General features: G+C 32.9%; 1 protein-coding gene across 1 annotated transcript in view; it reads right to left on the reverse strand.

Moving 5' to 3' along the window:
• LOC138695091 (natterin-3-like) overlaps positions 1 to 21,256 on the reverse strand; it is a 35,318-nt gene extending 14,062 nt beyond the window's left edge. Inside the window, exons 1-2 of the mRNA XM_069819480.1 lie at positions 21,098 to 21,256; positions 6,494 to 6,687 (exon numbers count right to left, since the gene is read on the reverse strand). Of these exons, the coding sequence (XP_069675581.1) occupies positions 6,494 to 6,687; positions 21,098 to 21,104 (201 nt within the window). The 5' untranslated portion in view covers positions 21,105 to 21,256. The remainder of the gene's footprint in view (positions 1 to 6,493; positions 6,688 to 21,097) is intronic.
• Between the last annotated feature and the right edge of the window lie 3,756 nt (positions 21,257 to 25,012).

A 25,012-nucleotide genomic window follows, 5' to 3' on the forward strand; every position in this document is an offset into this window, starting at 1 on the left:
TTCTGTCATTTACGTTGTATATATTTAATTCTGTTCTTATGTCTTCATTATGTTTTTTGTCTAAAAGTGTATAACCCGCTACGGAACGCAAGAACTTCATTTCAGCTGTCTCTATTTTTCTTCTGTCTGATCTATTAAGTGTCCAGTTCTCACAGGCGTACGTTAACATAGGTATGCCATTGTTTTGTAAAATTTTAGTTGAGTGGTTCTTAATGTTTTATTTTTTAATGTTCTTCTTATTGTTCCATACATATCATAGAATCTATTTATTTTTATATTGATATCATTTTTGGCAGTAGGATACATTGCATCCCAAATAGTTAAAGTTATTTACTTGTTCTATTATTTTTCCGTTAATCACTGTTTTGCATCTCAAGTGGTTTGTCCCTTCAAAAGCCGTACCTTTTGTTTTTTGTTCCGAAATTCTCATATCATACTCGTTAGCTATTTGAGTTAATTTAAATATAGCAATTTGTAAATCTTCTTCTGTGTTGCTTAATATTACTTGGTCGTCCGCAAACAGTATAGTGTTATTTCAAAGGCATATTGGTTCCGTTAAGTTCAATTTTAATTGAAAAATGAGTTCTATTCAGTCAATACTTAACATAAACACAATAAAACATGTTATAATAACATGTACACAGATTTAAAAACAAACGTTTTCGCCAATTTTGATTGGCATCTTCAGGTCGTGTAGGTCGAATGGAACATGTGCCTCATGGATTTCAAGACGTTCTTCCATTTTTTGTAAGTATTGATTTAGAAGATTTAAATAATACTTAAATGCTTCTAAATATTCTTTCACTCTATCCTTACAATTTACAGGATTTTTCCTGCTCTCCATAACGGCCACACGACCGACCTGTTCGTAGCATCTTCAAATCTATCTTGAAAACTGTATCTGCAATGACAGAAGAGTTTTGCTGTTTCTTTGGTTCACACACGCCTCTTTCAACACAGTGATTCTTCACACATCGTGGAGGCTTTTTGCTATATTCTATTCTCTGTTTTTAAGTGATATTACAGTTGTAACTTTGGTTTTTAACGTCATATACCAAGTGTTCACTTTTTTTATAACATGTTCCATTCGACCTACACGACCTGAAGATGCCAATCAAAATTGGCGAAAACGTTTGTTTTTAAATCTGTGTACATATTATTATAACATGTTTTATTGTGTTTTATGTTAAGTATTGACTGAATAGAACTCATTTTTCAATTAGTATAGTGTTAATTTCTACAAGTACAAATTATATAAAAAAAAATTATACGTGATACACCGTCACGTAGAATGCGTTATCCATTTTCTGGAATTAAACTAAGTTGTATACAGAGACAGATACTAAGTCCTAGAAAGGTGGCAGTGCGCATGATCAGACATAAAACGAAACAAAACTAATTTTATTACCTCAACTAGTCCTTCTCTTGTGAACCAGGTCGCTCATCCTCTGATCATGCGCAACTGCCTCCTTTCAGGATAAAACTTTTTTTCTAAGACTGTACAACTCAGGTTCTACTCTATTTTCCCATTTAATGAAGAGAATCAGACTTAAAAAATCAGGGAGCTACTTCTGACAATAAAAATGAAAAGGTCATCATCATCATCAATAACAGTCTTGGATTAGGCCTCCTGGCCTGTTCCGCTTCCAGAAGAAAGTTGGTCTTTCCATCTCTTCCTTGGTCTTCCGATGTCTCGTTTTCCATGAGGTGTATAGTCCAATAGTCTCTTGGGTAACCTATTGTTGGGCATTTTTAATACATGTTCATACCAGTTGTTGCCGTAAGATCTATAGTATACGTAATGGCGGTGATATTCAATTCTGTTCGGATGTCAGCGTTCCTTTTATGGTCGTAAAGAGTATATCCTGCAAGAGGTCTTAGCAACCGCATTTCAGCAACTTCTATTCTTCGAAGTTGTCCTTTCGTTAATGACCATGTCTCTGATCCATATAAGGTATCATACCTAAACATGATAGGGGCAGAAGAACAAGGAATAGAAAGTAGTCTGCTGCTTTATCGGCCCTTCTCTTTTGGAATCATTATCAGCTTGTTACTGACATGTCACTCAGTCTTTTGTCCCAACCGTCAAGTCTTTCCTTCAAGCTGATTCTTCTCTACTGATTCTTGGTATCAATCTCCTCTATTTTAATTCCGCACTGTTAGGTCGAGCTTATTCCCATATATGTACCTCGTTATTTTTCCAAAGTTTTCGCAAGTATCTTTTTCTTTTACCCGGAAACATTCGTTATGGATCTAATTATTTCATATTCCTAGGCCCCAAAGCAATGGGATGCAGCTTCCAAGAATCTAAGTCTATCGTAATGTTTCTGAGAAAACTACAATTTTTGTTCTACATGGAAGAAACATTTCTTAGAGGGAGGGAGAGAGAAAGGAGAAATCTTCAGACATTTTGTTATGTTGACAAGCTTTGATTACAGAACACCGTCTTTTCCTTCTCAGTAACTTTCAATAACGTTCTGTAATTTGTTTCGAGCTTTGTCTAGCTCAGTATTTGATGCAGGTCGTAGTATAAAGTCATTCGCTGAAACGAATTCTGAGTGAGTGCAAATGTCACGAAACTAAGTTTAGTATCTATAAATTCCATCAGACGGTTCTATATACAGGGTGATCCGTTTGGGTATGAATAAAATAAAAACACCGTAAAACACTTACTACTGAACTTTATTTGTTTAAACTTTGTACATACAACACTGAAAGATTCATAGATTTCAAAAAGGTATATGATTCGGTTAAGAGAGAAGTTTTATATGGTATTCTTATTGAATTTGGTATTCCCAAGAAAATAGTTCGATTAATTAAAATGTGTCTCAGTGAAACGTACAGCAGAGTTCGTATAGGTCAGTTTTTGTCGGATGCGTTTCCAATTCACTGAGGGCTAAAGCAAGGAGATGCACTATCATCTTTACTTTTTAACTTCGCTCTAGAATATGCCATTAGGAAAGTCCAGGATAACAGAGAGGGTTTGGAATTGAAAGGGTTACATCAGCTGCTTGTCTATGCGGATGACGTGAATATGTTAGGAGAAAATCCACAAACGATTACGGAAAACACGGGAATTTTACTGGAAGCAAGTAAAGAGATAGGTTTGGAAGTAAATCCCGAAAAGACAAAGTATATGATTATGTCTCGTGACAAGAATATTGTACGAAATGGAAATATAAAAATTGAAAATTTATCTTTTCAAGAGGTGGAGAAGTTCAAACATTTGGGAGCAACAGTAACAAATATAAATTATACTCGGGAGAAAATTAAACGCAGAATAAATATGGGAAATGCCTGTTATTATTCGGTTGAGAAGCTTTTGTCATCTAGTCTGCTGTAAAAAAATCTGAAAGTTAGAATTTATAAAAGAGTTATATTACCGGTTGTTCTTTATGGTTGTGAAACTTGGACTCTCACTTTGAGAGAGGAACATAGGTTAAGGGTGTGTGAGAATAAGGTGCTTAGGAAAATATTTGGGGCCAAGAGGGATGAAGTTACAGGAGAATGGAGAAAATTACACAACACAGAACTGCATGCATTGTATTCTTCACCTGACATAATTAGGAACTTTAAATCCAGACGTTTGAGATGGGCAGGGCATGTAGCACGTATGGATGAATCCAGAAATGCATATAGAGTGTTTGGAGGCCGGAGGGAAAGAGACCTTTAGGGAGGCCAAGACGTAGATGGGAAGATAATACTAAAATGGATTTGAGGGAGGTGGGATATGATGATAGAGACTGTATTAATCTTGCACAGGATAGGGATCAATGGCGGGCTTATGTGAGGGTGGCAATGAACCTCCGGTTTCCTTAAAAGCCAGTAAGTAAGTAAGTAAGTAAGTAAGTAAGTAAGTAAGTAAGTAAGTAAGTAACACTGAAAGATGGGAGATTCCTCAGAGCTCAACATGACCCCCATTGCGCACCCTGCACAACTCATAACGGTGATGCAATTCAGCCCATGTCCGTTGTAACATAAGAGAGATGATTTCATGAAAAACTTAAGTAAATTTTACTCTCAGATCATCAATGTCCCTGGGTTTGTGTGAATAGACAATGTCTTTAACAAAACCCCACATGAATAAATCAGGAGGGGTTAGATCTGGGGAGTTTGGTGGCCAAGCCAAGAGATAGCTGCTTGTCGTACTAGGTTTCGCCTGCGACCTCCTGCATGTTTTTTTTTTTTTTTTAACACAGAACCTGTTTCTACAAATTTTCGATACCACAACATTATGGAATCGTATTTAGGTACATTGCGCACACCATACTCAAGTCGAAATTCCCTTTAACATCCTCAAATTTAGCATACCAAAGAAGACATTGTGCCCGCTATTGATTTGAGTAGCCATTTTAATCATCTATGATTTTCATTTGTCCTTTCAGATTATGCATTATTGATTGTCATATATGGAAACTCCCATCTTTTAATCATAATATAACCATCAATAAATTTTTCCTACTACCATAATAGCTTTATAATAATAAATTAATATTATCCATACCCAAAAGGATCAGACTATATACACGTACATCGGGTAAGACATTTAAAACAGAGCACCTGAATAACATGGTCATTTTTAGGGATAAAACAAAACTCTTCTGATAAAAGTTGATTGATATGAAGGAGAACATAATGTGATATTGATAGTTTTTTCATAGGTATAGGCGTACAGGAGCTATTAAAGCCAACTTAGTTATTTTAAATGGATTGATATCTTTTACTGTTTATCCCTTAAATTTGCGTTTGAAAACGCATAGAACGACTGTGTTTTGAGGGTCATTCAAAAGAGTTGAATGTCAGTGACTAAGAAAAATAGTTTACCTCAAGAAACAGATTAACTACTTGGTTTTGCTTTTACACAGTTGGAATCATACACATCGAATTTAAAACACACATTCAACTCTTTGTATGTTTCCTTTTTGTATTTGTCTCCATGGAGACCATTAGTCTCTGGTATGCAGTAGCAGCGCTCAGACGACTTCTTTCTAAAGTTATTCAGATGTTCACAATACGTTATACAGAAACCGAGAAGGTGGGTATGATTTTCACTTATAGTGAATGCTTCCAAGTTATTAGAGTAGCAATGTGATTATACTCGTAGATTTTGGTCTAGAGAAAATACCTCGTCATATTTTGTTTTATTGATGAATTACTTGTCAATGAGTTTATTACGCACAATATATTTAACTTTATTTCAATCAATAATTATGTATGGAATTATAGGATGGGGTAACTCTTTTAAATCCAATTGTAATGCACTTTATTTATTACAGAAGAAAATAATTAAAATATGTCTTCATAAACCTATTGATTTTCCATCTCAAAAATTGTTTTTAGACTTTAATGTACTTAACATAAGACAAATTTATTATATTGTATTGATAAAATTCATACATAAAAATTGAAATAATTATGAATTGTATTCTCATAGTTATGAAACAAAAGGTATGAATTCTTTAAGATTGTTTGAACCAAAATGCAACATGCTACAGTATTTAATCATAGTAGTAATTTAGGATAAAGCATATATAACAAATTTATATTTAAATATCATAATCTTGCCAATCCTAATAGTTCTAGTATTAAATTTAAAAAGTTATGTATGAATTTTATAAAAATTGAAAAATTGTAAATTTAAATTTATATCTTCTAGTAGGCATAAGAGAAATTGTATTGTATACTTATTAATTTCAATTCAGGAATCCGTTCCTGAGCACGAGTTCTACTCTTTCAGGGGCGAGCTAATGTTTTTCTGTATATATTATATTTTATGTTACAATTATTAGCTAAAAATAAATAAATAAAATATAACATTTTTGTATTGCGTACGAATAATATATGTAAATGAAACGGTTTATAGAATGAAATGAAATCTTGTGTTTAAATTAATAAGTTTTGTCACGTGCGGCTCGCTACAGGAATAGTTTGGCTGTGAGATGATAACTGCGCATGCGCGAACTTGGTTAATAAAAACCTAGACTAACGAAACCTAACTTCCGTATATGTAAGATGTGTACCCGGAGAAAGAAGAAAATAAAATAAAATAACAGAATCTAATGCTGACATCAATATAGTTGAAAATATTAATGATGATCCACATAATTCTAATGAGAATATATTTCAAAATACTTTTCAAGAACAACATAATCCTAACGAGAGTATATTTCAAAATATCAACTGTATCTAAACTTGTCACTAACAGTGGTGCTATCTGTCAGTTATGTTCAGAACGAAGGAGATAGAAAGAGAGAAAAAACAATTTTGGCGACATTGTGTATTTAGTTCTATTTGGGTGTAATCGTAACGGCACGGTTGAAAGCTACCGTAGCTAATTCTCCAGTTTAGCGATTTACTGTAAGATTTGAGTGTGTGAAATAAACGGAATAAAGTAAGCTATGAATAACTGTTAAACATACTCCAAGAACCAACAACAACAATAATAATAATAATAATAATAATAATAATAAAATGAATATGCTTGTTCCCTCACCTCGTAGTTGTACACAGGGTGTTCCTGTCCCCCGTGTGGCACGTATGCCGCCCCGTGGTGGGGGATAATCTTGGCAGGCAAGATGTCAGACCCAAAGTAGGCACGACCTATGAAAATCGGTCCTCCGTCTTTGTCGTGGCCCACCCTGATGGCACCTTCGGGCACATGACCGTTACTACCGCCAACCCAGCAGCCTATAAAGACAAAGGGACACATCTGTGAAGAAAGATTAATTTTTATGCATATGGCGTGTACTATAGTTTTCCCTTTCGTCATTCGAGCGAGTTGTCGCTGTATGAATGCCATATTCTGGGTATGAAGCCCGTCTGGGATGCTGACTTCTTTCATGAGTTCTATGTAAACTACACAGTTATCTACCGTGGATTAAATTTGTTATAGTGGAATGGTATTTTGGCGAAATTAGGTAGAGGATTCGTTATGGAATTATCTGACATTCAGCTTACAGCTGGAGATAACCTAGGAAAATATTCAACTAGGTAATCAGCCCAACCAAAATTTTACTGAAAACACTTTGTAATTTTTTTTTGTGTAATCGTGTCTAAATGAATCACGATCATAATTTGCATGTCAGACTCTGTGTCCTTCAGTCCTTACAACTCACAATTATACTATTAATCATATAATTCCATGCTGTAAAATGTTTTCAAGGATACAGTGTCCCTTCTGAGAGACTACCTCTCGTCACTGGAACTCTCTGCCGCCTGAAGTCAAGGGCTGCCGAACATTGAAATCTTTCAAATCCAAGTTAGAAAATTATCTTATGACGAGTTGCCAAACTAACTTACTATTATGACAAGTGTTGTATTGCATGTTTCCACGTATTCACATTTTTTATGTTCTAGTGATATTTAACTTATTTTATATTTTTGTTTTCATATTTTCCGATAATGGTATATCTATAATGTAATAAGTTAAGCTATATATAATCATAATTTTCCTTACTGTGTGTACTTAAAAATATTGTATTCATTGTATGCTTTGTACTGCACTATTTTATTACTACTATTAGTATTATTATTACTATTAGGCCTGTTATTATTTTATTATTATTATTATTATCATTATTATTATTACTATTCTTACTTTTTATCATCATTATTATTATTATGATTATTATTATTATCATTATCATTATTATTATTATTATTATTATTATTATTATTATTATTATTATTATTATCAATAATTGTCTTATTTTGTTATACTTTGTATGTCTCATTTATTTTGACCTGCTGTTCACATTTTATTATGCTTTTTTCTCTCTTTCTGTATGTTATATATTATGTCTGATTTCTACTTACTTGTTGTTTACATTTTATTATTATTATCTTATTCAGTTTTGTGTGTAAAATTGTAGTGTACTTTGTAAATTTGTAGTGTTTTTTGTAACGCATTTTTACTCCTGGTTGAGTGTTAGAGAAGGCCGTATGACCTTAACTCTGCCAGGTTAAATAAATCATTACTTACTTACTTACTGGCTTTTAAGGAACCCGGGGGTTCATTACCGCCCTCACATAAGCCCGCCATTGGTCCCTATTCTGAGCAAGATTAATCCAGTCTCTATCATCATATCTCACCTCCCTTAAATCAATTTTAATATTATCTTCCCATCTACGTCTCGGCCTCCCCAAAGGTCTCTTCCCCTCTGGCCTCCCAACTAATACTCTATATGCATTTCTGGATTCGCCTATACGTGCTGCATGCCGTGCCCATTTCAAACGTCTGGATTTAACGTTCCTAATTATGTCAGGTGAAGGATATAATGCGTGCAGCTCTGCGTTGTGTAACTTTCTCCATTCTCCTGTAACTTCATCCCTTTTAGCCCCAAATATTTTCCTAAGAACCTTATTCTCAAAAACCCTCAATCTCTGTTCCTCTGTCAAAGTGAGAGTCCAAGTTTCACAGCCATAAAGAACAACCGGTAATATAACTCTTCTATAAATTCTAACGTTCAGGTTTTTTGACAGCAGACTGGATGACAAAAGCTTCTCAACCGAATAATAACAGGCATTTCCCATATTTATTCTGCGTTTAATTTCCTCCCGAGTGTCATTTATATTTGTTACTGTTGCTCCAAGATATTTGAATTTTTCCTCCTCTTCGAAGGATAAATCTCCAACTTTTATAGGTCCATTTCGTACAATATTCTGATCACGAGACATAATCATATACTTAGAAATAAATCATCATCATCACTATTATTATTATTATTACTATTATTATTATTATTATTATTATTATTATTATTATTACTATCACAATTCTCAAACTTATTGTTCTTAAGACTAGTTTGTCTGTGATATTCTTTGGCAGTATACCAAGCATATTCTTCATTCTTTTAGTGTTAAATTATTAAATCAAGCATTATCTCCATGGAAACTGAAAAACATAAAACGAAATGGAGACAAATGAGCGGCGTATGGGTTCTGAAATGGACGACGACATTATCCTGGTTAAAATCGAGTTTTGTATTTGAAGTTACTCCCCTTCTAATCGCATTATCTGATGCCGAATCACAATGGACGACACAAGCTCAGAAACAAATTAATTGGCACGCGGTTTAGCGGGTTATTATAACATAATTATGCCCTGCAAATGGAACATGCCTCGTGGTCATCCCGGCCGATATCTATCAATTAAAACTATTACGACTTTGTAGAGTGCGAAATGAGGGATTTTCCTGTTCGATAGATAACAGTGATACAAAATAAACGCGGAAATTAAACTGTGTTATTTACACTAGCGATTTTAATAGTACGCGTGACTTTTAGCGTAGTAGTGGTAGAATGTGTTAATGTTTAGCAGAAGTATAGTATAGAGTACCGAATGACATGAGTTTAATACCGGGCGAGTCCAAATGGAATTATGGGGAATAGAGAAGGATTTGTAACTCATTTTCCTCTATGTAGGCCTGTTTCTCTTGTCAGCACCAAATAATTTCTCCACAATTTCAGAATCATCCGTATCCATGGTCAGTGTTGCCAAAGTTTTTTGAAGAAAGTACAGGAGACAAAATCAACATAGTCTCGCATAGAAAATTGACAATATATTTTTCTCGGTTTTCAGTTTTTGCATTTTTGCCCATGTTAAAAATCTCTTTCCACAAATTTTGAACTACCTGCATGACTTTTTTTTTTCCACGTCTCCCTTGATCTGTGATCTATGAAAGTTCGCTTGGCTATCTCAATAGAATTTCAAAGGGATTAAAAAAAAATAATTTATACAGTCGCGGAAATTTTTTTTTTCGTATTTGAACTACAGTAACGTAAACAATTTTTTTTAGATAAAACTAATGCGCATACTTAACACGTCCATACCAATTTATTATTATTATTATTATTATTATTATTATTTTACCTATTTAACCAATAGACAATCTTTTGTTCGATTGGGAAACTCTCTCTCTAATCCTTTCACTACTCTTTGTGGTGTTCCACAGGGTTCCACCTTAGGTACGTTATTATTCTTGCTTTTTATCGATGACATTTGTAAGTCCATCTGTTCCCATTATCTTCTCTTTGCCGATGATTTAAAAATATTTAGGAAAATTAATAGTCTTGCTGATTGTCATTTACTTCAAAATCATATACATGCCATTCAACGTTGGTCTGATTATAACGGTATGAAAATTAATATTTATAAAACATGCGTTATCTCTTTCTCTAGGAAAACAACTACATTGAAGTTCAACTATTCGTTATCGAATGCCGCCATAATCAGGAAGGACTGTATAAAGAATCTCAATATATATCTTGATTCTAAACTGTACTTTCATGACCATGTTGATCATTTACTTAATCATTCACTAAGAATGCTTGGTCTTATTAGGTCTATTACTTATTCCTTTTCCTCACCTGATACACTACTTACATTATATTATGCTTTAGTAAGGTCTAAATTAGAATATGCATCTGTTGTGTGGAACTCTATTACGTCTACTGATTTAGCTAAACTAGAAAATATCCAAAAAAATTCATTTCTCTTTGTGCGTTCAGATTTGCACCCAACTCCTCTTCTTTAAACTATGAACTATCTAGTAAATATTTTAACTGTACCAGTCTGTATTCGAGACGTCAGGATATTGATTACACTTTCTTTAGTAATGCTATTAATGGTGTAATTGATTGTTATTCTTTTATTCACAACACCTACCCAAGAATTCCCGTGAAAGATTTCCGTGGTCAAAGAATTTTCTTCACTAAATTATTTAAATCCCTTTCTCCAATAGCCAGATGTATTAAAAGTGCCAATTTGCAAGATCTGATTTGATTTTACTTAACTTATGCATGATATATCCTTACTTCTTATGTAATATCTTTTATTATTTGTTAGATATTGCCATTTATTTTGCTGCATTTGTCAATGATTAATGTTGACCATTATATTGATTGTATTTCATCTCACTGCCATTTTCTGTCATTCATTCTCATCATCATTTGTTCTGTTTTGTTTTGTTTTTTATTTTGTGCTAAACTGTAATTGGCCTTGTGCTGTTGTTTTGCACATTAATATTCGAAATAAATAAATACATAAATAAATAAATAATAATAATAATAATAATAATAATAATAATAATAATAATAATAATAATAATTATTATTATTATTATTATTATTATTATTATTATTATTATTATTATCATTTCAGTTAAAAAAGGAAATGTAACATCAGAAAATGAAGAGTAATTTAAATCATTTCTTATGAAACACTTAAAAACATGTACGAAATATTTACCAATTGAGATCAAAATTTGTATGTATAGGCCTATTATTTATATCCCAAATAATGTGCATAGAAAACGAAAATTAAAACTGAAAATTTCACTTCAATGTAACATTATCATTGTAGTGTCATAATCATTGTCAACATAATATCATAGTTCAGGATTTAGACCCTTTAACCTTTGCGTCGAAGTTCCTGTGTAATGTAACCTCACTTGGTGACCATGGGTGAGATCTACTGCATGTAACATAACAACCATAACGAAAATACGAACAATCAATCATAAAAAGTAAGATAAATTTACAGTTTCCGACAGGAATTGAACCCCTAATCGACGTAGTTCTAAATTTTTTTTGTAAGCATCGGTTCATATAAGAACTGATAAAAAACTACAATCTGTAGGCATGTTAGGAGACCACCGATTAATCACCAACATCATCAGGAAATTTTAAAAATTTTATAGTCTTGATGCGACGTTAAGAAAATGTGTCTCGAGTGTGTCACATTTGTTGCATAAGAAAGAGCTGGTACCTATAGAAACGCTTCTTACATTAATGCTAATGACATGCAAGGCCAGTCATAATGAAATTCCGCTGAAAACAAATTAGTAAGCAGACCAGCGTTGTTGCTAATGGATACGCCGACAACTGACGAGCAGGATGCGCAGGGAGAGATTGAATGAAATCATTAGATTTGTAATTGGTTACGTAGCACATACTTTTACACATTACGTATCACTTAAAGGTACTACTGTATTAAATAAAGGTTTGTAAGATTATCCGCCATCACATTCTTACAGGTCCTTTTCTTTTATTATACACCCACAAAACGCAAAAAAATATGAAAAATTAGAACTTTCAAAACATGACTATTTTAATAGAGAATTTTCTCCCCTTTAACTTGATATAAGAATTTTCGATTTATGCCTTATGGTTTTTCAGATAAGTCCCATTTTCCAAAATTCTGCGTCATCAGCCACGGTCACTTCTACGAAGATCACTCCAAAAGTAATGCACAACACTTTTCAAAATTTATTTTTTTTTCTAAACCTTTGCAATTTATGGAGGTCATAGATACATCCTTCCCTCTTGTATTCAAATTTAATTTAAGTCGTTCCCGTGAGTGGCGCCAGAGAGTAGCTCAGACGTGTTGGTTCAGACTTTTATCGTGCAGGTATACAGGCCCTCATTCCAAGGTGGCGTAAGGCAGTTGAAAGGTGCGGGGATTATGTGGAAAAGTGACGTATTGTTCCTGAAGGATGTATCTACATTCTATGAAAATAGCAAAGCTGTAGGATAAAAATGTATTTTTTAAATAAATATTGTGGATTACTTTTGGAGTGATATTCGTAGCAGTCAATCCCCTCGTCCAGCATTGCTTGTAAAATAAACTTCTTTCTAGTCCCAAAATAGATGCATAGATATCAAGGCATGATCATTAGATTGAAAACATGTTTTTACATAATGATGTAATTTATAATCTTTTACTGTTAGTCATAAAATTGTAAATTTATGTGTCAGTGATGTTGTACGTCATTTTAATAACAGTCCAAAAGGAGAAATTAAAATTCTGAGGAGGATGAGCATAAACCCTGGGACAAACACCATCGCAAGATTTGTTGCATCAATGGAAATAGGGACAAAATGCCAAATAACATTCAACACCTGAAGTTAAAACAAGGAGGAGGTATTTGAGAGGCAGAAAGAAGCTGAAACTGGACCGACATGAAGCTGCTTAAGGGGTGACATATGATGATGCAGTCTTCTAGGCTCTGAAAGTTTGTGGTTCATTTCCTGTAAATAGTAATTTTAGAATATTTAATTATTTCAAACATGATATCTCAGTCAAATATGGTGATACCAAGAAGATATTGGTGTCATTTTGAAGCTTGAAATTTCCCCTAGTGCCTGACAATGAGTAAAATAACATTAATGTAATTAATAATTATCTATGCATTTTTTATATGATATATGCAACATAAAATATTAGTATAAGTTACATATATGGTAATATTTAATTAATGTAAATGAAAATAAAAAATAGTTCTATGTCAGGCACTAAAGAATAGTTTTAGCTATAAAACAGTGAAAAAAAATGTGGCTCTACTTAAAAATTGCATGAGCTATCATGTTTCAAGTTGTATGTCAAAATTATAAACAAAATAATTTTTATAAACAATTTAGACACAATTTCAAGGAATCTGTTCGCTTCATTCTCTTTCTGGTACCATTCTCAATTGTATAAAAATGTTACAGAGCAAAATTATTCAAAACAAAATTTTTTATATGTAAAGGTGTACATAAGTTATACCTTAAGTAAGGATTTACTAAATAACCCACACATTCTTACATGTAACTTTGGGTTACTATAAAATATTGTAGTTCAGTTTATCTAAAATTAAAACCGCTCTTGATGTGAACAGTGAACGAAGCAATCAGGGCGGAAGTAAATCAACAATCATTTATTTTTCACATTTTCTTGGATATACAAATTATTTCATGATAGGGATGAAATTCAAATACAAACTACTGAGCCACTTATACCCGAACCCACACTTTTTGAAGTCGAAATTACGATAGAAAATCTGAAAAGCACAAGTCTCCAAGTAACGACCAAATTCAAGCAGAACTAATAGGGCCTACAAGAGGGTGGAAAAGCATTATCTAGCGAAATGATATTTGGGAAAGGAATTTGTACCAGAACAATGGAAGGAGTCCATAATTGTATCTATCTTTAAGAAGAGAGAAAAGGCTAACTGCAATAACTTTCGAGAAATATCACTTTTGTTGACGTACAAAATTTTGTCCAATATTCTTTTGAGAACATTAACTCCATATTATGTAGATTAAATTATTGTGGATTATCGGTGCGGTTTTAGGCGTAGAGGATCAACTATTGATCAGATTTTTTCTATTCGACAGATATTGGAGAAAAATGGGAATTTTAGGGCACAGTACGTCAGTTATTCATAGATTTAAAAAATACATTTGACTCGGTTAAGGGAGAAGTTCTATATAATAATACTATTGAATTTGGTGTTCCCGAATAATCTAGTTCGATTAATTAAAATGAGTCTCAGTGAAACGTACAGCAGAGTCCATATAGGTCAGTTTCTGTCTGACGCTTTTCAAATTCACTGCGGGCTAAAGCACGGAGATGAACTATCACCTTTATTTTTTTGACTTTGCTCTAGAATATGCCGTTAGGAAAGTTCAGGATAACACAGAGGGTTTGGAATTGAACGGGTTACATCAGCTGCTTGTCTATGCGGATGACGTGAATATGTTAGGAGAAAATTCACAAACCATTAGGGAAAACATGTGAATTTTACTTGAAGCAAATAAAAAGATAGCTCTGGAAGTAAATCCCGAAAATACAAAGTATGTGATTATGTCTCGTGACCAGAACATAGTACGAAATGGAAATATAAAAATTGTAAAGATGTGGAAAAATTCAAATATCTTGAATCAACAGTAACAAATATAAATGACACTCGGGAAGAAATGAAACGCAATATAATTATGTGGAATATCTGTTATAATTCGGTTGAGAAGCTTTTTTCATTCAGTCTGCTCTAAAAAATTGAATGCTAGAATTTATAAAACAGTTATAGTACCGGTTGTTCTGTATGGTTGTGAAACGTCTTTTTCCCTCCGACCTTCCAACTAGCACTCCTTATACATTTCTGGATTCGCTCATACGTGCTACATGCCCTGCCCATCTCAAAAGTCTGTATTTAATGTTCCTAATTATGTTAGGATTACTCAGTACCTACTTGAATATTACGTTAACTTCATCATTAATAAAATTTCAATAATTTACAATGATACTATGTCAACATCATTAACCCTCGGCTTTTAACTGATTTTAACATGTGATTTTAATATACTTCTCAACTTTTATGAAGTTATTTACGACTGCAACATAAATTATATTTTGTCATATAGGCTACTATTAATCTATTAATCTTCAATACACAACGAACTTCAACGGCAATATGAGATTGGTAATAACAACTTGATATTATCCATAATAACGACACATAATTGTAACAATTTGACTGTATTTAATATTGCAACATTCACAAAAGTGCATATTCACAACATATTTGTTTAATAGATTATCACAGCGTCACCTAAGTTTATATAAACTACATTTAACATTCAGTTTGTAATTCCAAACCTTTCACCTTCAATCCACATCCTTTCTATTTACACCAAATTCAATATAACAGTCAACTAGGACCCCTTAGACCTTTCTGACCTTTTTGATTTTTTGATGATTTTGAGTTTTTGACATGACGTAATATTTTCATGTGACTTTCTGTTAAAATAAGCACATTTAACCTAAGAGTCTTATTGTTAAACAAGCATTCACCTTTGAGTCATTATACAGTTTATTGTTCCAATATAATAACTTGTTCGCTATCTCTAGCTGTCATGAATGATTATAACATGACATTAAATATGCATATTTATCATAAAACTACCATTTGTTGCTGTATTTAGTGTACCTTTTTAGAAAATGTGTCTAGTGTATTTATAAATTTCCATTAATTGTTTGTAGAATTTCAATATGTATTATGCAATTATGTACAAATATCTTTATGGTCTGAAGATTCCCAAAATGGGCGAAAACGTTCACAAGTAAAATATTAAAATGTGTTAACAAACATAATTCTGGGTTAACATTAAAATAAGTCAAGACGGAAACAAAACTAAAATTATTTTATTTCTTCATTACTTGAATATTGCCCATTCCATTAATATTTCATTAAAATTTAGGTTCTCCGGAACTAATAGAATTAGTTCATACACATCTCTGATTTAATTTTCAACATAATCATCTTCATTTTTGAAGTTTTCTCAAGTCCAATATGATTTTTAAATTTTTACACATATACATAGAAAGTTTGTGGCATTTTTTGAAGTAGAGCAGCAAAATTTGACAAATGCGACTTTGGCTTAAGCCCTGGATAGAAATTAGTTAAGTGACAGGCCGAGTTCTGTGAAACATGATCCCAAAGGATGTGACACATCCCCGTGACCTGTGATTCATAACCCTGAATTCTGTGACTCATAGCCTCTAGGTCTGTGACAATCCCGAATTATATGGCGCATAGTCCCAAAGTCTGTGACACATAGTCCGTATAGCGTTGCACGATAATAATAATAATAATAATAATAATAATAATAATAATAATAATAATAATAATAATAAAAAGGTAAAGGTATCCCCGTAACATGCCATGAAGGCACTTGGGGGGCATGGAGGTAGAGCCCCATGCTTTCCATGACCTCGGCACTAGAATGAGGTGGTGTGGTCGGCACCACGCACTGACCGCCTTTTACCCCCGGGAAAGACCCGGTACTCAATTTTATAGGAGGCTGAGTGAACCTCGGGGCCGTTCTGAAAGTTTGGCAACGAGGAAAAAATCCTGTCACCATCTGGGATCGAACCCCGGACCTTTTGAGTCCGTAGCCAGCTGCTCTACCAACTGAGCTACCCGGCCGCCCCAATAATAATAATAATAATAATAATAATAATAATAATAATAATAATAATAATAATAATAATTTATTTTAGCTGGCAGAGTTAAGGCCGTAAGGCCTTCTCTTCCACTCAACCAGCAAAAAGTGTATATACATATGCATGAACTTACAAAGAATTCAACAATTTGATTTAGATGAGAGATACATGTATACAAGAGTTATTTACGAATTAAACAACAAAATACTATGAAGTATTAATTAAACACTAAAATAAACTGTGTAGCAGAATTAAGCTAAAATAAATAGAATGTTAATATATTTCAAGTAATATTAGATAATAGAAAGAGATTATTATGAGACAATTTTGAAAATACAGCACTATCAGGATGATGTCTAAAGGAAGGAGTAACAATGTAGATAGTGATAGTTTAAGTCAGTATGATTGGAGTGAAATGCTAATAAGGTTATCTTTTAAGCTGTTCTTAAAGGTGTTTATTGTCTTGCAGCCCCTAACACTTTGTGACATATTCATGTAGTGATACATTCTCTTCAGAGATTGGCAGCGCTGAAAAATTTACTTCATACCGAGGAGATTTTCTAATAATGGCGTGGGAATCAGTCTCATTTGCGAAATATTTAGTATATAGAAACACTTCAATTTGGGGCAGGAAGATGGGATTATAGAAACCGTGTTACAACAGTTGTGCTGTTTAAAATATTTACGTTAGGTATCTTGACTGATTTCCAATGTACTATGAAATGATGTTCCTATACGAGTCATGGAAGGCCATGTGGGTTACTATGACAACTGAGTACATGCACAAAATTACCGATGTTCTGAATAAGGGAAAATACGAAAAGAAAATTTGGTAACAGCATGTTTGATAATTTCAACAATAAATATTTATAATAGATGTATATCGGAAATGTAAAGTAGGGACGTATTTTGCTCTTTGGACAATCTTTCGTCAATTTGAATAATCTTTGAACGTTTACTGAAGCCTACAAAATTCAGTGAGTCATTTACCACATAAACTGAGTTAAACATACGCGTCATTCTTGTAAGACTGAGTAAATAGATAAAAGTTTGTGTGCATAATTTACACATATGGAACTTTCCTCTTTAGACTATGCTTTCTTACATGAAATTTATGTTCAAGACTTTTGCGAGTATACGACATAGAATACAGCAATAGTAAAAAGAAACTCTTGTTGGAAATTTGTTTTATTTCAAGGTACAGTTGGAAAAATCATATTAAAGAAATTACCCCGAAACTAAATTCAGCATGTTTTGCTATTAGATCTATGCAAAAGATAGTAAATATCAATACCTTAAAAACAATATACTTTGCATACTTTCACTCCGTAATGAGTTTTGGAATAATATTCTGGGGAAATTCCACAGATAGTAACAGTATATTTCTATTACAAAAAAGAGTAATTATAATAATAATAGGTGTCAAATCTAGGGAATCTTGTAGGACTATTTTCAAAAAAACTACAAATAATGCCCATGGCTTGTCAGTATATTTTTTCATTAATAAACTTCCTCTTATGTAATCGTGAAAACTTTGTAACTAATTCAAGAGTTCATAGCATAAATACACGTCAAAAATGACTTTCATACTCCATCGGCAAGTTTATCGTGCTATCAAAAAGGAGTGCGTTATATGGCAGTAAAAATTTTTAATAGCCTCCCTATCGATATAAAAAATGAAACTCAAAACATAAAATTATTTAGGGCCAAATTAAAGAAGTACCTAATTTCTCACGCCTTCTATTCTGTAGGTGAATTCATGACATTCAATAACACTTCATGAAATTGATACTAAAACTTTGTGTTGTACTAGTAGACTATATTGTAAATCTCGTCTATATATATTTCATCTAGACTGTGACTATAAATTAAGACTTTATAATAGTATTAAGTTTTTTGACTTGTTCCATATTCTAGCTGTAAGCATGTATGAATACCATGGAATGTTAATAAATACAATACAATACTAGTAGACTATTTTGTAAATCTCGTCTGTATATATTTCATCTAGACTGTGACTGTAAATTAAGACTTTATAATAGTATTAAGTTTTTTGACTTGTTACATATTCTAGCTGTAAAGCGATGTATGAATACCATGGAATGTTAATGAATATAACACAATACAATACAATACAATACAATACAATACAATACAATACAATACAATGCTTATGTATTTCAGGAATAAAATGCTTATTTTTAAAAGAGGTGTTCAAACTAGGTGCTAGAGCTTTAATACATGCTCTGCAATGCCTCGACATAGACCAATCTGTTCGGAATTTCAGCTGCCTGTCGATTTCGTTGTTAATTTTTATTACAAAATTTGTTGAACATGTCGAATCATTTCAAACTTCCTGTCATTAAATTAACAATATTGTTGTTGATGTCTTGTTTCAACAACAATGTGTGGATTTTCGTTGGATCGATGATGGGCATTGTCAGAATTTGAGTTCACCTTTCACAGTGAATGTCAACACCAAACTTGATTAATATCAGTAAGTTGGAGATTCACTAACTTCATTCAATAACATTTCTTACCGAAGGGGAGAAGATGATAAAAATTGGTTTATATCCTGATTTATGCACAGTTTTATTTTTTTTTAATGTAGAAATATTGTTGTTGCAACAACTAGAATTCGACATTTGTTCTTCTTCTAAGCCTGATTCATTTCAAATGCTTTATTTTACATTAGATAGATCGAAAATCGAATAAGCTTCTGTAGTCTGGAATTATGTTACGAACAATTTGGGTAAATTAGAGAGTATCCAGACAAAATTCAACAAATTGATTACCTATTTTCATTCAAGACCATTAAAGGCGATATAAGCTACGATTTTTTTTTTCATGAACAATTTTAGGTTTCGTGTTTCTATGAAAAGCATGGAAACTCAACAAACTTTTCTATAACTGAAATTCTAAACACCCTTCTCCTGTCTCCAAGGGCATTAAAATTAATAACTTATACAGCAATACATTTCATCCAATAAATTTGTAAATGTATAATTTGCATAAATTACCACTAATACAATAATTGTATGCAATTACTATATTTACCTATGGCTTTTAAGCAACCCGGAGGTTCATTGCAGCCCTCACATAAGCCCGCCATCGATCCTTATTCTGAGCAAGATTATGCAGTCTCTACGTCATATCCCACCTCCCTCAAATCCATTTTAATATTATCCTCCCATCTACATCTCGTCCTCCCCAAAGGACTTCTTTCCTCCGGCCTTCCAACTAACACTCTATATGCATTTCTGGATTCGCCTATACTGTTCGTGCTACATGCCCTGCCCATATAAAACGTCTGGATTTAATGTTCCTAATTATGTCAGGTGAAGAATACAATGCGTGCAGTTCTGTGTTGTGTAACTTTCTCCATTCTCCTGTAACTTCATCCCTCTTATCCCCAAATATTTTTCTAAGCACCTCATTCTCAAACACCCTTAACCTAAGTTCCTCTCTCAAAGTAAGAATTCAAGTTTCACACCCATACAGAACAACCGGTAATATAAATAATAATAATAATAATAATAATAATAATAATAATAATAATAATATTAATAACTTGCTGATATGACAATATAAAACTCCTGCACTGTTTTCTGGAAATATTTACGAGTTTATCATATAGGTACCGAAATGCTCAGAATGTTGAGATATGATTAAATAGATATTTGAAGAATTTCGATTCTAGAAATTCTCAATTATAATCACAGAAGGTATATAACTAGAAAACTTACTGTACTTCAAATTTTAATTAAATTTAATGACGACCATTTAATATTAGATCTATTTCTACAAAACACAATGAATCTGACACACTTCGTGCTTTGTAAGATCTTAAAACGGGCACACATTCAGAATATTGCATTCAGTTAGATGGAAAAGAAAAACATTTTTATACTGACGATTGAATGTCTGCCATTTTGAATTTATTAGCAACATTTTTCTTCCTATAAATACTGTTTAATGTACTCCTTGAGAAAAATTTCCACCTGCTAAAATGTGGTGAACTTTCTATCTAAAATGTTCCACCTATAGATTTTTTTTTCCCCCAACTAGATTTTAAATTTCAACTAATTTGTACAGATGTCAATCCATGACTATTGCTTGAAACATCACGCTTTGACTTAGCAACCGTAAATGATATTCTTTTGTTTTACAAATTATCAAAGCCTGCTAATTTCATGGCCCACTGATTAGGTTATTTCTTCATTGTTTTTATACATAGGTTTCTTATGGTAACGTTAAATTCTTATATCCTATACCCAGAAAAACACGCGATATATATGCAATCCTGACTAGAAATTTAAGGTCGCCACCTACCAGACATGTTGAGATGAAGATGTGTTCACTTCCGTAGTTCGTCACTTACTAGCGTTCTTATCTCGCTCAAACATCCAGATGTGACTTGAAAGTTTTCTGCATACATAATTCGGGCTCTGGTGTAGAGCGTTGCCTAATTGCTTAACAAGTGAGTACCAACTTAACGCCTTCACTTCAAGTGTTAACTACATATTGCAAATGTAAACTACACAACACATGCTGCTATATAGACAGGAAGGGTTTTTATGTACACGGTCCTAACTTGGTTGGCACGTCGGTTTTCCACACTGCAAATCCCAGTTTAAACCCCGGGCAGCCTAACTGAAATTTACTGCGGACATAGACAAACTCGAATAGACTTTATTCGTGTGCTTCCGTTTACCTTAACATCATTCCGACACCTTCTGCTTGCGTCACATTTATTGTGGTTACAGAAGGCATGCGAGAAGATACAGCAGGGAGTAGGCTACCGCAACGATATCAAAGCTATCATGATTATACAGGGTGGTGGGTGTTCAATGACATTAAGATCAAAGGAACACGTAATTACCCCCATCAAAATTATATATATATAATTATATATGTTAAGCATTTGGAATATTTAAAAATTTATGTAGTATTGACTTTAGACCTCAAGAAAATGTAAAAGTGTAAAATAATCGTCATATTTTTTTAAAATACAGGGTGGTTCAAAAGTCCCGTTCTTATTACGTAGTAGACATAAGCCAAATTGTATTACATACTTCTTAATTTCAATTCAGGAATCCGCCCCTGAGCACGAGTTCTACTCTTTCAGGGGCGAGCTAAAGTTTTTCTGTTTATATTATGTTTTATGTTACAATTATTAGCAACATAAATAAATAAATAAATATAAATAAATAAATCAGAAAGTAAATAAATAAATAAATAAATAAATAAATAAATAAATAAATAAATAAATAAATAAATAAATAAATAAATAAATAAATAAATAAATAAATAAATAAATAAATAAATAAATAAATAAATAAATAAATAAATAAATAAATAAGTAAATGAATGAGTAAGTAAATAAGCAAATAAATAAATAAGTAAATAAATAAATAAGTAAATAAATAAATAAGTTAATAAATAAATAAGCAAGAAGTGTGTTGTCAGTGAAGTGTGAAGTGTGTTGTGTAAGTGAAGTGCGTTCTTTCAGTGAAGCTTTATAGTTTATAGTGTTAGTGCAAAGTATTTGAACAGTGAAATATTTTGAAGTGTTAGTGAAATCAGGATAGAATAAGTGAAATGTGTCGTAGTTCCAGTGCAGTGAATGAGTTGTCAGCGAAATGAGTGTAGTGCTGAAAGGTACTTGTGCACGTATGAACATATCATTCTAGCGTGTTTCAGTTCGAACTTAGGGTTAAGATACAAATTAAATTTACTTTAAATATTATTTTAAGTGATCGTGCTTCATTTAATTTAGGATGCTCCTTATTATTATTATTATTATTATTATTATTATTAGTGTTATTAATTTATTATTAATTGTACTTTTTATTAATTCTGTGTATTACTGTTATTATTGAGTGTAATTAGTTACCACTGCCACCGGGTATATACCCATTTGCAGTGTAAATAAATAAATACATACATACATACATACATACATACATACATACATACATACATACATACAATCAGGAAACTACAAAAATACATATTAAATATAATATAAACAAAATACATTAAAAACTATTATATACATGAAACAAGGATGAAAATGTCAAATATTCAAACAATACAGAAATGTAAATTAAAGAATTTATAGATGTAGATTCACTTTCCGGGCTGAGAGGCCGTGGTCTATTGGTTGGTTTTATACCAGACGTTTCGTCTGCAACTGCGGCAGACATCTTCAGTGGAGTGGTATCCGAGGTCAGTTGCCTCAGGTACGCCGAGAAGAGTCTTGCGACCTCGGATACCACTCCACTGAAGATGTCTGCCGCAGTTGCAGACGAAACGTCTGGTATAAAACCAACCAATAGACCACGGCCTCTCAGCCCGGAAAATGAATCTAGATCTATAGACTCCGGCCATGAAAGCCTACACTGCAAGATTAAAGAATTTATCCCCTATGAGCAAATGCTCGTGGTCGGGAGATCGCTACTGAGAAATAAGGTGTGTCATTGGTCAAAGATGAAATTCTATGTACTGATGTCATTTGGTATTATTAAATGTAATTCTATATTCATCCGAAATGTGTTATTTTGTGAAAGATTATTTCAGAGAATAACTTACTATTCCATTCGCTTTTATAATAATAATAATAATAATAATAATAATAATAATAATAATAATAATAATAATAATAATAATAATAATAATAATAATAATAATGATTTATTTTAGCTGGCAGAGTTAAGGCCGTAAGGCCTTCTCTTCCACTCAACCAGCAAAAAGTGTATATACATATGCATGAACTTACAAAGAATTCAACAATTTGATTTAGATGAGAGTTACATGTATACAAGAGTTATTTACGAATTAAACAACAAAATACTATGAACTATTAATTAAACACTGAAATACACTGTGTAGCAGAATTAAGCTAAAATACATAGAATGTTAATATATTTCAAATAATATTAGATAATAGAAAGAGATTATTACGAGACAATTAAAATACAGCACAATCAGGATGATGTCTAAAGAAAGAAGTAACAATGTAGTCAGTGATAGTTTAAATCAGTATGATTGGAGTGAAATGCTAATAAGGTTATCTTTTAAGTTGTTCTTAAAGGTGTTTATTGTCTTGCAGCCCCTAATACTTTGTGACAAGGAATTTCATTGACGCGAGGTGGATACTGTAAAAGATGATGAATAACAAGATGTTCTATGAAGAGGTATACTTAGCGTGCCACAGATAAGTGATCTGGTATTTACGTCGTGGTTAGTGTATAGATAAGAGAAACGAGACGAAAGGTAATTTAGTGTTGAGGTGTGCAGAATTCGAAAGAGTAAAGACAAAGAGTGTAAAGTTCTACGTTCTTTAAGTCGGAGCCACGAGAGACTTGCGAAGGACGGTGATATGTGGTCATATCGTCGGATGTTGCACACGTATCTGACGCACATATTCTGAGCTCGCTGTAACTTGACTGACAATTCAGAACTTAGGTCACTTAACAAAACGTCACAATAATCGAAGTGCGGCATTACTAGGGTTTGTACTAGGGTAAGTTTTAGTTGCTGGGGCAAGAAGTTTCTCAAGCGACTCAAACAGTGAATGGAGGAACAGATTTTTTTTTATCGTTTCTTTAACTTGAAAATTCCAACTTAGATTATTATCAAAAAAGAAGCCAAGATTTTTTACGATAGATGAATAAGGGATTAGCGTGTTGTTAAGGGTAACAACTGAAAGATTGCTGTTATTAAGGGAGTTAACTAAACGCTTAGCTGGGATCAGTTAAGCAAGGCGTTATTGCAGTGCTGGCTGTAGGTTTCAGCACAGTTTATGTTTCGGAATCCAGGCCTTAACAGCGCATGTGGTTTAATTGTGCAAGAAATCCGTTCCTATTTAATATTTCATCAAAAGAAGCAAATTGCACGCCTGAACACAAACGCCCCCACAGCTGTCACGCCCTCTTTGCAGAGTTACCCTGACCGTCCTAATGTATTCATACAGCACCGAGAAGCTGGGTTTGCAAAGCATGTGGCTGACTGAGATGTCCAGGAGAAAGAATTCTGGCCCGACGTAAAAGGAAAGGTTGTAGCTAACTCGGAAAGTAATACAAAAATAGAAATGTTCTTCTTGGAGCCCATCATCATCATAATCATCATCATCATCAAAATCATCATCATCATGTCCACACCTGTCGAGTAACTGTTAGCACGTCTGGCCGCGAAACCAGGTCGGGGCAAGTTACCTGGTTGAGGTTTTTTCCGGGGGTTTCC

This window comes from Periplaneta americana, chromosome 2, assembly GCF_040183065.1.
Source record: "Periplaneta americana isolate PAMFEO1 chromosome 2, P.americana_PAMFEO1_priV1, whole genome shotgun sequence".
NCBI classification, from domain to species: Eukaryota; Metazoa; Arthropoda; class Insecta; order Blattodea; family Blattidae; genus Periplaneta; species Periplaneta americana.